The following is a 17,218-nucleotide window of genomic DNA, read 5'->3' as shown; positions in this document are numbered from 1 at the left end:
ATGGTGCGACTTGATATCTTTACTAATTCAGTGATCAGATACATCCTGATTTTAGATTGTTTTTAATGCCTGTATGGCTGCTACAACATTTAAGAACGTTGACTACTTTTTGTCAAATCAAACAAAAGGTCCCAGGGAAGTCAGCTTTCTGATGACGTCTGCAGCAATAGAGACACAAAGCATCCAGCCATACATTACAGAATTGGATAAAAGGGAGGCCTCCTTTTGGATAAAGAGTCTAGACTCACCATAAGTGCTTAATTTTAAGGAAAGTAATTGGACTTTTTTTGCATTCACAAAAAAACTGTAAAAAGAACTAGCTTTTTCATAGGAGCATGAGCATACTGAAATCATGTCCCCTTCTCATTTGAGTTCACGTGAGAAAAAACAGTGAACTTGTTTTCAGTGGAATGCCTCTTTTCTCATTTTCTCTTTTGCAATACTGAGCATTTTCAGAAGGAACAAAGCCAGTGTTTGTGCTTTAACAAATGTAGTAGTTAGATTTAGGAGCATCCTTAGTCTGTCGCCTCTGTCACTCCCACTCTCTGTCTTTTTCTCTCTCTTGGAGAAATTCCTCTTAACCTCCTCTGCTTTTTTAGGAGGACTAAGTATGACATACTGATGGAGTATGTGTCCAACCTTCTCCAGCAGTCACCTGGTCAGTTTGCCACTTTGATCACACTCAAAGAACAACTTGTAAGTACCTCTCTGTGAGTGTCTGTTGGTCTGTGCGTGTTTGTCTTTCTGTTTGTGGTAATAACTGTGTGTTTTCTTGCAGAATGTGGACGACGGTACTTTTAAGCGTGTATTTCAATACATGCGATCTGCCAAGTTGATTGAGTATTGCCAGTACCCTCTGGAGGACTTAGATCCCAGCGCTGGGCCCTGCAACAACAAAAAAGGTGATGTGCCACTGAGGCACCAGTACATACAAGCACAACAGGATACAGTTTGAAAATTACATTTTTGTGTTCCATTTACTGAATTGCTGCTTCTATTCTACTATTGCCTTAAATATTTTGATGTATTGGAATCAGCTTTAATGATTCATGTCAAATTGATAAATGAAGCTACTGACTGAACATTTGAAATCTACAGTATATTGAAACTATAAAGTTTCTTAATATTTAAGTTTGAATAAGTAGATCAAATCCCTAAAACATAAGGGGTAATTTATATAACTCAGCATTATCTTATTATCATGTTATGATTTACTGGGACATAAACATGGACCACCGATTCTTTTCTTTATCAATTACTCTGCCGATTATTTCCATGATTAATCGTTTAGTCCATAAAATGTCAGAAAATTGTCCATATTGCCCATCACAAGTTCCCAGAGCCAAAGTTGACGTATTGAAATAGTTTGTTTCATCCAACCAACAGTCCAAATGCAAAGATATTCAATATCATTTTGTGGTGATTATATTCACTGTTGTATTTGCCACATGCCTAACAAATGCACTGCATCATTTAATTTTGTTTTCCAGGGAATAAAGTGCTTGTGCGCTGTTTGAGACTGTTAAAGCCGTATACAAGGAAGGGGGTCACTGATGATGATGATGATGAGGACGAGGATGAAGAAGATGACACTGGAGCAAGAAGAAGAACTCTCCCTACAGAGGGGCGAATCCTGGAGAACGATGTCCTGTCACAGGCCTATCACATTGGTAGGTTTGATCACTTTCCTCGTTTATGAAACACATCTCAGGGATACTGTGTGTCAGGATGAATGAAAGTGATTAATTTGGTTTCATGTTGCTTTATATAGACAAGCAATGTGTAAATCTGTACTCTCGGTTTACAAATCTGAGAGGATTCATAATCCGTGCCCACGGATTTGCAATTTGCAAACAACTTTTATCAGAGAACAAGGAATGGAGCATTTCGGCAGTGACTGCATCCAGTTTCCAGTTTATTTCATTTATATAGCAAACTGGTTTTGCACCGAAGTGCTTCACAAAAACAGACATATATGTATACACATACAAGCATAAAGGCACACAGTATACAGTGGTGTGAAAAAGTGTTTGCCCCCTTCCTGACTTCTTATTTTTTTGCATGTTTGTCACACTTAAATGTTTCAGATCATCAAACAAATTTAAATATTAGTCAAAGATAACACAAGTAAACACAAAATGCAGTATTTAAATGAAGGTTGTTATTATTAAGGGAAAACAAAATCCAAACCTACATGGCCCTGTGTGAAATACTGATTGCCCCCTAAACCCTATAGGTTTAGAGTAGAATTGTATTCTAATTCAGTCATTCACATCACGAGTAATATTTGAACAGGCACATTTGCAGAAACCTTCTTTGACTGCCAGGACTTGAAAACAAGAGCCCACTAGAGGGCGCTCATGGCCCACTAGAGGGCGCTCATGGCCCACTCACAGCCCAGTGGTTGTGAAAGTATGTATTAGAGGATTCACTTGTGAGAAGCAGCGGTGCGCCTTCTTCACGATGGTCATTTATTATTTATTCAAAATAAGTTTTAAAATCAATCTTTGGTGAAGCCTGTGAGACAACTGAGCACACTATTCTTCCTCTTCTGAAAGCTTTTCTGTAACTGTCCTGTCATGTCTGAATTAAGCCTTAACAGAAACCATTGTTTCTATTCAGATCCAGTGTTCAAGAGGACAGAGACAACACAGCAAAGAAATGTCATTGTCCAAGAAGCTATTGATTGGACACTGTAATTGTCTAAAAAAAAAAACCTTTTCTCTCTTCCATATTACTCTATTATTAATTCTTGCCTGTGTCTTTTTGTTGTACTGCAGTATTGTCCTGTGGTACAAAGGGAATCCCACAGAGTGGTATTGGGTTAAGGATGAATGTCGGTAAGCTGGAATCTCGTATGCTCTGCCGAAGGCTGGAGAGGGATGGTGTGATTAAGGTAAGACCTAGGCTGTCGATTCAACATTGCCCATATAGTCTATATATAATATTTTTTTTGCCACCAAGATAAATTTTTCTCCCAACCAATTTCTTTGCAAAACTGCTTGAAAATGCAATGAACATTTTGACATTCATGGTCTCCAGAGGATAAACCCTAATGACTTTAGTGACCCCCTTTACTCTAGCACCACCATGAGGTTGACATTTGTGGTTTATTACTATTGTATGAATTGTAATAACTTTGGTGATCCCTTAACTTTTCATGTAGCACTATAATCTGGTCAAAATTTGAATTTGTCCAATACATACGAGTTTATGACCAAATATCTGCAAAACTAATGACATTCCCATCGTCATCGGCTGTACTTTTGTCTTAAGTGCTACTTAGATGTTAAATGTTAGCATGCTAACACGCTAAATTAAGAACATGCTAAACATTATACCTGCTAAACATCAGCGATAGTATTGTCATTGTGAGCATGTTAGCATGCTGACAGAGCTGCCAGCACGACTGTAGACTCTTATTGTTTATACTGTGTCAGAGAGGTGTTGATTCAACCTGAGGCTGTGATTTGCGTATTGGCTTGTATTATCTTATTAATTGTTTTGCTCCTCCATAGATGTATATGAGGTAGATAGATATGATGTGGTCCAGTACAACAACACAGCAGCCTCAAATTTTACCATAGAACCGAGTCAACACATGCAGCCAAAGTAGTAGTTATGCAAAAACTGAGCATTTTAGATAATGTAGTATTTAGTTCAGGGCTATTTTATTACATATTGTATTACATTGTAAAGGTGTTTCCATTTTTCTGTTCACTCAATTTGTGTGTGTGATGTCTTTCACCCTGCAGGGATTCATGGAGGATGAGGGTCGGCAGAGGACTACAAAATTTATCAGCCATAAGTGTGTATCTATAAATGAGTGTAGATTTATAAATTCTTACTTTAACACCACATCATATAAAATACTATTGTACCAAATGTTGTTCTGCTCACTTCTCTTGACAGGTGTGTGGGTGTGAGTGATCAACTCCAACTGTTTGCCAAGGAGCAGGAACGGCAAAAGCTCCTGTACTCTTCTGCACCAGAGACATCAGGTACTGCACCTGCCACCCCTAAAACACCATCAGCCTCAACGTCGACAGCAAAAGAAAACACCAATACTCCTCCAGCAAAGAAGAGTAAGAAAGCAGGTGGAGATGGAAACGAAGATGCAGAGGAGGTTGTGCAGATGTGTGGTGATAGAGAAGATACAGCAGATGGCTTGGATGGAGAGGGAGGTAAAGCAAGAGGAAAGTCAGGAGCAAAAAGAAAGACAGTAGGGAAGAAAAGCAGTGTGAAAACTAAACAGACACAACCTGAGATCCTCATCGTACAACCTACACCCACTGAATGTGAGTATTCATTAAAGGGTAATTCCGGTATTTTTAAACCTGAGCCCTATTTTTTTACATATTTTGTGGTCTAAATGACTAATGGGTACAAAAAGTTTTGGAATTGATCCAGTAGATCACGTCAGCCGGCAGCCACGAAACGGACTGCAATGGCTGCACCGTAATCCTTGGGCAATTGCGCCCGTCAGAAATGTGTCCACTAAAAGTTCTTGTTTTTGCTGCTGACAGGCTCAGATTGTTTTTCTAAGTGTCTGACAACATTATGGAAAGGATCCCTACAGAGATAGACCTTTTTGTTAAAAGTAAGATCCTTTTTGTTTAACCAGAAGCAGAAGTCTCGCTCTGAAATCTCGCGAGAGGTGAGTTGTTTGCAGGAAGACGATGGTGGAAACGTGAGTCAGTAAGTCATCTTACTCTTTTATAAAAAGGTTTATCTCCACAGGGATCCTTTCCATAATCCTGTCAGACACTATGGCTTTGTTCAGACTGCAGGCAAATCAAATTTGTTTCTCAAATCAGATTTTTAAGACAGACTGTCCGCATTGTTATTTACACGTGATCAGGTTGGATTTGTGTGTCCAGACATCACCAACCTGTCTGCATGGGTTGCTGTAGTAACGACGTGGGCATCAGTAACTACGTACGCTATGGATATCCATCATCTCGCCCTCCAAACAATCCCTCTGTCACGTCATGGTGCAGAACTCCTCCATCGCACCACGACTGGACAGCCTGCAGCATGGATTCTGCTCAGCCACTCTGTGGATGTATTGTAAGAGCATCCCTGAGCCGCTCAGATGCACTTCTGTCACTCTTGATGTGTCGTGTTGCAAGTGATGCAAAAGACACTTTGAAGTCCTATTTCAGCAGCCAGAGCGTCTGGACTGAGATGCATCTGTAGAAATCCGATTGGAATCGCATTTCAAACCACCTCCAAATGTGGCTTGGATCCGATTTGCAAAAATTGCATTTCATGGACATATTTGGCTGTCCAGACTTTCTGTAATCAATCTGGATACAATCTGGATATGCCAAAAAATGGATTTGGGCTGGCAGTCTGAACAAGTCCTAAGAATAACAATCTGAGCTTGTCAGTGGCAAAAACAAGCACTTTTAGTGGGCGTACTTTTAAGGGGGCGCAGTTGCCCCCAAGGATTACGTTGCAGCCATTGCAGCCCGTTTTGTGGCTGCCAGCTGAGGCGATCTATTGGACTTTTTGTACCTATTAGTAATTTGGACCCCAAAATATGTAAAAATAGGACCCAGATTTAGACATAATACTGGCATTACACTTAAAACTTTGCACATTTCACAACAGATATTACTTAAAAGAGACTAACTGTGACCTGTGATAATCAACTATTGGTTTAATAGGCAGTTTCAGCTCTTTATGTTATCCCACTTTTTCTAATTTCTGTCATCACTCAGGTGAAACCCCAGCCTGCAGCAACTCCACGACTAGTATGACAGCTGACTCAGTGTCCAATCCCAGAGCAGGTAATTTGCAGAAATGGGCCTAAACGACTACATTTCAACTACACTTCAGTAACAGCCAAACATTGAAGGAAAAGTAATGTTTTGATTTTGTTTTCTGTCTTGCTGTCCACAGTACAAACAGTGCTGCTGAAAATGAGAAAATCTTGAAGTTCTCATTAAACGGCTAGCGGAGTGCTATTTGCTTCTGCATTTTTACATGTTGACTGTAAAAACAGGCAGCTAGGGATGGACTTGTTGCGGATAATGATTGGCATTTGCAGTAGCAAATAGCGCTGAATGTGCGTTCCGTCCCCCGGCCATTCAGCTATAGCTGTCCTATTAGCTGCCAGACTGGGAGCTCCAAGTGAACACAGCCGGCCCAGGACCCCTTTCACAATCCCATAGTCATTTGATCCATTGTCAATAAAAAACATTGATAATAGCAGCAATAGCAGCAAACAAGTATGTTTAAGATATAAGCCAGTCATTAATCATGAACATGAACAACTAAACAACCAAATTTAATCTAATTTAAACTTATAACAGAAAAGAAAGTGTCTTTCTTGGTGTTTGTTACAAATGAGATTGTGATGGCAGTTATTTACCATGTATGTCTTATTAACCATAGGTCCCCTGTGAAATCATCCACTGTGCTGCAAATGCATAAACCATTTCTTATTGTGAGTGGGGCATGTGCGGGATGTTTTTCTATAGAATGTAATTAAGAGATTCATATGCAACTCCTCTTTGGTGCCGGCGATAGCTGTGGCCAGAGGCGTTATGTTTTCAGGATGTCCGTCCATACATCCCATTCTCATGAACGTGATATTTCAGGAACGCCTTAAGGAAATTTCTTCAAATTTGGCACAAACATCCTCAAGGATGAGCTCATTAGAATTTGGTGGTCAAAGGTCAAGGTCACTGAGACCTCACGAAGCACATTTTTGGTCATAACTCAAGAATTGATGTCCATATTTCACAGCTGGTCGGACAATGAATTGGTGATATTTTTGACTCGAAGGTCAAAGGTCACTGTGACCTCAAAATGACCTTGCCAAACACATTTTTGGCCATAACTCAGGAACTGATGTGGTAATTATGACAACATTTCACACAGATGCTTACTGAGTTACAATGATGAAGTGATGATATTTTTTACTCGAAAGGTCAAAGGTCAACTTTACTGACATCATAATGTCTTTTTTTGGTCATGATTCAACACCATGACTCAGGAATAGAAGGGGAGATTGTGACCATAGTTCACAGTTGGTCGGACACCGAATAGGTGACCCTTTTGACTCAAAGGTCAAAGGTCATTGTGACCTCAAAATAGGTTTTTAGCCATAATTTAAGAATGAATTTGACAATTCCAGATTTCACACACATGTTGACTGGGACGACACAGTGAGTAAACAATATCTAGCAAATGTTCAAGCTTTCCTCCATCTCGTCCATTCTGCCTTTCACTTCCTGCTTCATTCTGAATTTCTGCAAACAGTGAATTGGAGTGCGCCTAGCTAATCATGATCCTGTGAGTGAGTTTTACCTACAGCTCATAAAGAGGCTTCACATCTAAAAATGCCAGGAGATAACAAGTACATGTGTACCTGTTTAGCCACTACATCTATGTTAATCCTTCATTAATCAGTTCAACAATGTATATTCAGTCATACATATGTATCATCAATATAGTGATAACTTCCATTTAGCCAAAAATGGAAGCACAAAGTTGTTGATAAGATAAGAACAATCAATGTACCTGAAGTTTAGGCAGACATGATTTGGCCTCTTTTGAGCTACGACTGAACCATAATATATACAATATTTGATTTAATCATGTCTTCATCTAATCATATTACGACAAAATTATCTTATTGAACTAGGAAATCCTGGTTCATGGTTCTCATGGTTAAATTGATTATAACAAGTGCAATTGTGTGAAAATCTGCCGCAGTATGAGATTGTAAATACTTGAACATATATTTTTTTAAAATTGATTCTGCTCCTAAAACACTCACATGGGACGAAATTATTTTAACTTTCTTAAGTGTTGCCAGACCTCATTTATAGCTGACAAAATGTTGCTAAGTGACATTTTACCTGTTATGACAAACTTTTTAAACAGTGTTTGATATTGTGATTTTTTTTAAAATTAACATCTTTTTCCATGACGGATCTATATTATATGTGTGTTTTCATTTGCTCTGTTCAGTTCATATTTAATTCACACTGTCTGTTCTATCAGAACAAGCTCACGTTGAGAAGCCAGCCAGCCCTTTGCCTCAGAGTGAGGAGTTGAATGCAGCTGATAACCCAGCAGACAACATTGTGGTTGTTAAAGATGTTTGCCGGCCGCAGGTCAGTCTGATGGGTTGGTTTCAGTGGGTTTTTTCCCCACTGTTTTGTTCTAGCTGTTTGAGATGAGTGTTGAAAGTAACAGTTCACTCCACCTCCTTTAGGCCAGATGTAAAAAATCCAGAAAGTCTATGGAGAGGTCACATGAGACATACCGCCTGTTGAGGAGGAAGAACCTGATTGTTGAGGCTGTCCGCAGCTTCAAAATCATAGAGGGTCTTTTCCAGTCAGTTTGTCTTAAATGTTATCAGTTCATTTCAAAGAATTTTATCGCACAGCAAGAGAGGGAACAAAAATGTCAACATGCTGTCTTTCTCCAGGCTACAGAAGATAATCAATGACGATGAGAAGCAGGATGGAGTCAGCTCTAAGTGTTGCAGGAAGACAATTTTACGCCTTGTCGACAGTCTATCTAGAGAAGGCTTGCTTAAGGTGTACAAGACCACTGTCATACAGGATGGCATCACCAAGAAGGTAAATGCACACATCACACTAGGGCTGCACAATTAATTGAAATATTATCAAAATCGCAATATGGCCAAGTGCAATATCCAAATCGCAGAAGCTGCAATTTTTTGATAAAGGTAAAATGTGTGACAAAACAGTATTATAATACTAATAATAAGTGCTGTAGTGCTGCAGAGATGCCCTGGCCTACAAATCTTGTTCTCCAGATGTAAGAAAACATGTTTGTCTGGTACAGACTGCAACAAATGTCACATCTTTATGATTTCAATAGTTTTTTCTGTGAAAATGAAAATTGTGATGCAAAAATGATCATTCCCACTAATCGTGAATCATATCGCCATCAAAATATCTGTCAAAATAATCACAATATGACTTTTTTTTACCACATAGTTCAGCCCTACATCACACCTTCATGGTTAATTTCCAACCCTGTAGTCATTTGAAAGTTGTTTGCTCTTTCATTGCATCCACTGCCTGTGGTAAAATAAGACTTCTGACTACACATTATAAAGGACTGTTAGATACTTTATAGCAAAGGCCCCTTATGGTCTTGTTTATCAAATGACAGTTATTAAGTCATCAAGCGGATTTGATAGTGTTATGTTATTGTTATTTTGGGGAAAATAAGCTTGTTTGCTTTCTTGCTGAGTGTTAACATTAAGAATAGACTTGAGACAGGGAAACAGAAAAAAATGCAGAATTGTTTTTGTTTTATTAAAAAATCAGGGTCAATTTGTGAAATATGAATAATCGTCTGTGAAGCAGAATTATTGTAAAACTGTTTCATTTTCTACTTGAATATTACAGTTGAGTAAAACGTTATGCATAATTAATATCAATGCATATATGCTTAAATTACCACAGGCAAACAGTTCTATGAACTGTTATAAGAATAGTGAGATTAAAACTATTTATATGTTACTTATGCATAATTTAATGTATTATAAACAATATATTATAATACCTTTAATCAGTGCATGATACAGTGATGATTGGAACATGCTCAGCAACACGACTTACACCTTTTTTTTATGATAAACTCATTCACTAACTTATTCACTCATTTACTAACATGACAAATCAATAAAAATGCTGCACATACATTACTAAATTAAACTGCACACATACAACAAATGTACAAACTAGAAGACTAGAAAAGAAATGCCAACTTTTGTTAATTGTCACCACTTACCCACTCTCTCTCTCTGATGTTCTTCTACATGTAGGTTGAAATGGTCGTTCATCCGTCCGTTCAGCCCAGCGATGACATAGTGAAAAGGGTCATTGAGCAGGTCCGCTTCAGAATCTCCAGCTCTTACACAGTTATACGGTGAGCACAAACCAAATACTTAATAATAAGTCAGTGAGAGATAGAGTATGTCTGAGTAGTATATGTTAGCTCTGTGGTCAACCCAATCTTGTGGCAAGTTGTATTCTCAGATTTTTCTTCCTTTGACTACACTTAATTTTGTCACTTTCTCAGTATAAATGTTCTGCCTAGGCAATCCTGACTTAGAATTAGTCTGTAGTATAGAACAGGGACATATCTTGTATCTTGTGTGTTGATCAAGCCTCTGTGTCTTTTGTCTTTCCTTCTGTCACTTTGGTCTTTGTCCACTGTCCCTCAGTCTGCAGCACGCAGCAGAAAAAGCCAGAGATCAAGAAAAAGGGTCTGAGGAGATCACCGCCAGCACTTCTAAAAAGAGCAAGGCCGACAAAAAGAGAGCAGGCATTAAAGAAGACGAGGAGTTCAAGCCCACAACAGGTTCTGTTTGACTGCATATTAGTAGAGAGGCAAAATGGGTTACTTTTGGCCGGCATGGGGTCTGGAAGTCTATTGGTTTTCTGAATAGTCAGTATTCAGTCACAGGTTGGAGCATTACCGCTCGAATGGGCATGAAGCTCTTCCAGTTAAACCGTCAGCACCATTTATATATATATATATATATATATATATATATAATATCTCCATCCTCCGGATCAGATTAATTTCTCCTCTAATTTCTTTGTCTTCTCTCTGTCTCTGTTTCTATAGTTAGGGGATTGGGGAAGACTTTTGGCTTCCAGCCTAAGATGCATCGTCTGCGTGTTATTCATAACTTCCTCTGGTACCTGATATATGGGCACCCGCACAGATACAACTCCACTGGCTCCCATTCAACCAGCCAAACACCAGCAAACCCAAACAGCTCTGATCCTGATGCCAAACACTTAGACAACCATGAAAAACAGGATCTGAAAGACACACAAAACTCCACAAACACAAACGGACAAACACAGCCATCTCAAAGTGCTGCCACCGGCTTTGTGGACCCACAAACTGCAGAATCTACTTTGTCTAACTTGGATGTGACATTATCAGGTGATGAAGAGGAGGAGCTGAAGGATAAATCAACACCTGCTCACTCTCAGTCTGACATGAAAGGTAAGAGAGCCTCATGTGTGGGAACTCCCCTGTAGTAACACATTTGTGACTGTTTTGAATTAGTCTTCCATTTTGTTTCTTAATGACTTTACTTGTTTTTGTCAAAACCAGAGCATGATATCTGCATACCGTTTATTTTTATATAAAATATATTTATTTATCACTGCATATTGGGACATACCAGTGAATGTATGTACCCGTATTATAGTTGTTTAAAAGATGAGATTGCTCTTTTTTTCCGACTAACCACCTTGATTTTTCTCTAATCTTCTGCCTGTCTCTGATAGTGTATGCTGATGAAGAGTCGTGGAAGAAATTCATGCCTCCTGTCCGTGTGCACAAAGAGTATGGCAGCGGCTGGGCAATGGTTGGCGACCTGCTCCTCTGCCTGCCTCTCTCTGTCTTCATTCAGGTCATACAGATCAATTATAAGGTGAGCACACATTTTGTTTTGTTTTTAAAAGGATCTTATGCACTCCATTCCACCTACCGTCTGTGCACTGTAGGAAAAAAAAAAAGTTATTTTCTCTTGACAAAACATGGTGACATGATCCTCATCTGTGACAGCGTTCTGTGTCAGATATACTGTAGCGGTTATAAGTAATCATCTATTCTCTTTAAAATTGGAGCAGATATACAAGATACACACTACCTTTTTCCTTACATTGTTGAGTAAATTCACTATGACTAAAGTTCAGTCCTCAAAGTTTTTGTCACTGTAGATTTCAATCCACTATGACCAAAGAAAGTCATCGTCAACTGAAAGTCAGGAGGATAAACATTTTCTTCATCTGAAAAATGTCAAATTTTATTTATTTAACATCTGTATTACCATTGTGAACATTCTACATACATTTTATATCATAGTTGAAAAGCTGTGCAGAACAAGAAAAGAGAGCTTGGCCAACAACCTAAAAACAGATGTTCTTTGAAATTTCCTTACTACATAAAAAATATATAATACTGTCATGTAGTGCTGCAACAATCGACAGAAAATACATAGCCATCTATTTTGAGAATTGATTAACTGTTTAAGTAGTTTATCAAGCAAAAAAAAGCTAAATATTTTCTAGTTCCACCCTCTCAAATGTGAAGATTTTCTGATTTTCTCTGTTTTAAATCAGTTTAAACTGAATATCTTTGGGCTTTGGACTGTTTTGTTGGACTAAACGAGACATCTGAAGACGTCACCTTGCACTGGCAAAATAGACAGGAATTGTTAAATGTTACCTGCACATGATATACACTCAATTGCCAGTATATTAGGTACACCTAACTTAAACTAATGCAGTCTAATACAACAGTCCTGCAATGAATCCTCCCTTCACGGAGGTAATAATGTTCAGTTTTTGTTGAAACTGGTTTAAAGAGGTGTTGATTTTATGATAATTTTGGAGGCTGCAGTTTGTGGTGCTGCTGAATTGTATTGAGTATTTAGTCTATTTTCGTTGATATAAATGGGCTGTACAAAATATTAGGTATAGTGTAGGTAGACATAATAAACTGGCTACTGAATGTAGATTACATTGGACCTCGTAAGTTGTACATGTGGACGTTTATATTCATAAAAACACATTTGCTGACTCGTGTCCACAGGTGGATGGACTGGAGGAATATCTCAACGACCCTGTGAAGCAACACCATCTTGTTAGAGCGCTTCCTGCCAGAATGAGAAGACAGCTGCTTTATAAACGGTGACTTTCCTTCTCTCTTGCTCTCTCTCTAACACATCATAACTGAAATTCTAAACTGAGTATTTATGGGTTCTTTATCTCAGAAAATACATCTTCTCATTTTATGAGAACCTGCAAAAGTTGGTCTACATGGGTCTGCTGCAGTTTGGTCCTGTGGAGAAGTTCAAGGAGAAGGACCAGGTACACAGTAACCACATCGAGTCTGTCAATAGATCTTCATCATCTGACTGCTGCTCTGATCCCCTCATAAAACACAGAATTTTATTTGGCTATTATCAATTATTTGCATTCAAATAGACAAATCTCATCATAATGTTTGAAAGAGGGGGAAAATCATCTATGAAGACAAATGTTATCCTTGATTTTTCTGTTGATGTTTGGTGTTCAGTTAGTGAATGCAAAACATGAAAAATTGAACATTTTTAAGAATTTACAGCATGTATTTTGTTTTTTTACCCTTTGTTATAAAACATAAACAGAACAACTTTACAAACATATAAGTAACATGGAGTTCAGCAAGGGAAGATTAAAGTTTCAAATGAAATAAAACAAATCTATGTTAAAGCAAAATTACAAACAAAAAATTATAAACGTTGCATAAGAAATCTATTTCAGCTAAGAAATGAAGAATATTTGGCACATTCTTTAATACTTTGCCTGTGTAAAAATTATTTAACTTTTACAACAGAAAAATTAATTATGAATCCAAGTGACTTAGTTATAATAATAGAAAATGTATCTTGAGGCCACTACCTGTTTTTACACAAATATACAAATATTTAAAATTAGAATAGAATAAAAATAAAAACAATATATACAGTTACATATACATATATATTGTTTTTATTTTTATTCTATTCTAATTTTAAATATTTGTATATATGTTCTGTCTGTGTAGCGTGAAGGGGGCTACAACTTTAATTTCATTGTGCAGCCTTGTGTTGTAGAATGACAAATATATGTACATTGAAAAGAGTATAGATATAGTAGTAATAATATGAGTTGACTTTGGAAAAGAAATAAAAACTGAGGGGAAAAAAATTTAATTAAAAAAATTAATTCTCTTTTTATAAGTCTCATATTTTGTCTCCATATCTGCACTAATCCAGGTGTTTTTGTACCTGAAGCGCAATACCACCATTGTTGACACCACCAACGCTGAGCCTCACTACTGGCTGATCACAGAGTCACCTGACAAACCATTTGAGAGGCGCCAGTACACATTCAACACTGCTGAAGATGTCGAAAACTACTGGTTTGACCTGATGTGTGTCTGCCTTAATACAGCACTGGGTACATGCACACACACGCATGCGCACACACACAAAATCAATCACAGCACAGGTAATCATAGGAAAATAACAATTTTCAATTGTTTTAAGATGTGCTTATCTCTCTTTGTTTGCATTTTTCTAGGGGTCATCCGTAGTAAGAGAAACGTCACAGAAGAGGATGCTGCTCCGTCCTTCGTGCATGAACGCAATGTGTTCGTGGGAATGGCATACCTGCTAAAGTAGGTGGAGTATGATTTCTCTGTAAGGCAAGACGTGTTTATTTGTGTAGCAACAACATTGATAGGTTGTAATGTAACGTGTGTGGAATCTCCTGCATTCGCTATCCACTTGTCGAGTTCTTGGTTCTGCTGCTGTTCCAGATCAACCTGTGATCAGATTAATTGGTGGCGATCGCCTGAATGCATCTGTGGTGGTTTGTAGTAACGGCAGATGTTGAAAACATAACGAGGAAGCGTTGCCTTCATGAATGATTTTTGTCATAATTTAATTAAATTTCCAATACATTCCCATCTGGTTCTGTTTCGTCCTCGTTAGCGGTGTATGTGAGTAAAACGGTGTCACCAGCAGGATTCACTAGCCGCACTTTGAATGTCGGGGAGGAGAGTTTAAATTCACAGAAAAGGGTAACGTTACCATCACGCAACATGAAGCAAAACATGTTGACAACTTTTCTAATAATGACATAACATAATGGCCCGTACACATAGCCAACCCTTTAATTTTTACTAGGCTGTGCAAATTGTGGAATTAAGTGATGATGTAAATAACCTAATGGGAATGAATACATGGATTGGTCATGCTAAAGGGTCTAAATGACTGTATTTTATATGACATTTGTGTCACTCTTGCTTGTGACTAAGTTGTAGCTGTACATGAAAGAGTAAACTCACTACGTGATAAAGAATCAGCTGTAAACAACATAAATACATTTAACTTACTTGGTCTGTTCTTTTTGTTCTTCTCTTTCTTGTGTTTTATAAGATAATCAACTAAAACAAGCTGAAATTTAAGCTTTTACAAAAACCAGGTTATAGCAGTACAAATACAGCTAATCACTAGTGTGTTAGAGTAGCACTGATGTGTATCTGTACACATTGGTCTAACAATAAAGTTGTTCTATATACTACAAGTGTTGCAGGAGTTTGACTGTACATGCACACAGGGGCAGTCGTGAAGTGTGCGACGATGGGTCATTACCAGGAGACGGTAAAGGAGCAGGAGGCCTGGACTCTGAATTCTTTGCTCATCTTAAACGCAACTGGTTGTGGACCAATCACTTACTCTCTGTCAAAACGGTATGTACACAAAACACAAGCACAACGTGTGTGTGTGTGCATGTAGTGCATAGACAGAGACAATATTAAATGTGGCCTAATCTTTGTGCTTTTGGCATTTTGGGCACATGTATCTGTTGTTTTTTTTTAGACCCCAAGTGGTTTAGAAGCGAAGGAGAACAAAGTCAGACTGAAGAGCCTGCTGAGTAAAAATGCTCTCAGGATTGCACTTAAAGCTGGTGAGTTGCTGCTTTGAACATAATGAATTTCTCTCCTTAAACACTTTCTGTGTCCAATCATGACAAAGCTTTCATAGCCCAGTTGATTTATATTCCTTAATTGAGCCCAAAAGTATGTCCACTAAAAGTGCTTGTTTTTGCCACTGACAGGCTCAGATTGTTATTCTTGTGATTGTATTCTTATTTATGTGTCTTAGAAAAGGTTTCAGTCGTAGTCATCTGGACACTGTTTTCAGAATCAAGACGTTTCGGCTCCCATCCGGAAGTAATTCTCAATTGTGAAAAAATTGGACGGGAACTGGAAATTTAAGCTAATCTGAGTTACATAAGCCCTGCCCTCAGGAATCTGCCTGAGTATCTGTTAATAGCTAGTTTCACCTGAAACTGACCTAATAGTTTCAAGATGGCCCAGTGATCAGTAATCAGGCCTATGGCTGCATCTACTTCTATGTGTCTTAACAACATTATAGAAAGGCTTCCCACAGAGATAGACCTTTTTGTTAAAGAGTAAGATCCTTTTTGTTTAACCAGAAACAGAAGTCTCGCTCATGGAGAAGTCGCGTTCTGAAATCTTGCGCGAGGTGAGTTGTTGCAGGAAGACGACGGTTGAAACGTGAGTCATTCTCTGGTCTATCTCTGTAGGGACACTTAGAATAACAATCTGAGCCTGTCAGCGGCAAAAACAATCACTTTAAGCGGATGTACTTTTGAAGGGCACAATTGCCCCAAAGGATTACGTTGCAGCCATTGCAGCCCGTTTTGCAGCTGCCGGCTGAGGCGATCTACTGGACCTATTAGTCATTTTGACCCCAAAATATTAGCCTTTAACAATAATGAGTGAAAGGATGTGAGTATAATATGAGTCTCAGTGATGTTGATGCTGTCATTGTGCTGCTGTTTTGGTTTTTCCATCTGATGTGTTGAGGCACACTCTTATGTTGTGTGGAGGAGAGAGAGCAATTTTAAGGCCTTGCTCCGTCTGATTTCCTACAAAATTAACCTTCAAACTTCAAGTTTACTGGCACACTGTGTCCCTACTCATCAATAATATACTTTTTATACATCTGTGTGTAACAGGAGGAACTACTAAACCTCGTTATGTGACTGCCAAGCGGCCACTGATAGCAGAAAATATTGAGGTATGCGTTCTATCAATTTTATTTCATTGCTTTATCATCTTTATATGCACTCAGTTGGCAGTTTATTAGGTACACCTACTTTTTATAAAGGTTACAATGTTCAGTTTTTGTTGAAACTGTTTAAGAAAGGTGTTGATTCAACCTTATGATCATTTTGGAGGAGCCTACAGAGCATGATACGACTAGTTTAAGCTGTTTCTTGATTAAAAAAACTATAGGAGTAAGTATTTTGGAGTGTATTTTTCAACACACCTACTCCTATAGTTTTTTTTTAAGCAAGAAACAGCTTAAACTAGTTGTATCATGCTCTGTAGGCTCCTTGTTGATATGTCTGATATTAACCTATTACAGACACTTTTCCCACTGAAGATATAATTTTAAAAATGCTTAATTCGCAATTAAACCACAGACACAATTACCCACTCATTTTCAGTCTCCCTTTGTTCCTTATCACATCAGTCTGTTATGATCAGTGCCACACAGTGATGAGCACAGCTGATTGCCCCACTTGCATGCCTCGTCTCAAAATAGCGTCAGTACTGGAGAGTAATACAC

The 17,218-nt window shown here is 38.2% G+C and overlaps 1 protein-coding gene across 1 annotated transcript in view; it reads left to right on the top strand.

Annotated features, from left to right (window-relative positions):
- Positions 1 to 17,218, top strand: part of LOC122872193 (general transcription factor 3C polypeptide 1) — a 35,659-nt gene that overhangs the window by 3,945 nt on the left and 14,496 nt on the right. Inside the window, exons 5-25 of the mRNA XM_044188089.1 lie at positions 600 to 696; positions 779 to 902; positions 1,491 to 1,670; positions 2,781 to 2,896; positions 3,756 to 3,808; positions 3,913 to 4,298; positions 5,727 to 5,795; positions 8,020 to 8,132; positions 8,234 to 8,355; positions 8,450 to 8,603; positions 9,824 to 9,927; positions 10,226 to 10,362; positions 10,633 to 11,022; positions 11,310 to 11,455; positions 12,619 to 12,716; positions 12,800 to 12,896; positions 13,826 to 14,009; positions 14,133 to 14,229; positions 15,174 to 15,306; positions 15,437 to 15,524; positions 16,602 to 16,663. Coding sequence (XP_044044024.1) covers positions 600 to 696; positions 779 to 902; positions 1,491 to 1,670; positions 2,781 to 2,896; positions 3,756 to 3,808; positions 3,913 to 4,298; positions 5,727 to 5,795; positions 8,020 to 8,132; positions 8,234 to 8,355; positions 8,450 to 8,603; positions 9,824 to 9,927; positions 10,226 to 10,362; positions 10,633 to 11,022; positions 11,310 to 11,455; positions 12,619 to 12,716; positions 12,800 to 12,896; positions 13,826 to 14,009; positions 14,133 to 14,229; positions 15,174 to 15,306; positions 15,437 to 15,524; positions 16,602 to 16,663 — 2,950 coding nt within the window. The remainder of the gene's footprint in view (positions 1 to 599; positions 697 to 778; positions 903 to 1,490; positions 1,671 to 2,780; positions 2,897 to 3,755; positions 3,809 to 3,912; positions 4,299 to 5,726; positions 5,796 to 8,019; positions 8,133 to 8,233; positions 8,356 to 8,449; positions 8,604 to 9,823; positions 9,928 to 10,225; positions 10,363 to 10,632; positions 11,023 to 11,309; positions 11,456 to 12,618; positions 12,717 to 12,799; positions 12,897 to 13,825; positions 14,010 to 14,132; positions 14,230 to 15,173; positions 15,307 to 15,436; positions 15,525 to 16,601; positions 16,664 to 17,218) is intronic.

Source organism: Siniperca chuatsi, linkage group LG3, assembly GCF_020085105.1.
Source record: "Siniperca chuatsi isolate FFG_IHB_CAS linkage group LG3, ASM2008510v1, whole genome shotgun sequence".
Lineage (NCBI taxonomy): Eukaryota > Metazoa > Chordata > Actinopteri > Centrarchiformes > Sinipercidae > Siniperca > Siniperca chuatsi.
Note: the sequence above shows the minus strand (reverse complement) of the source record. Positions and strands in the feature narration are given on the sequence as shown.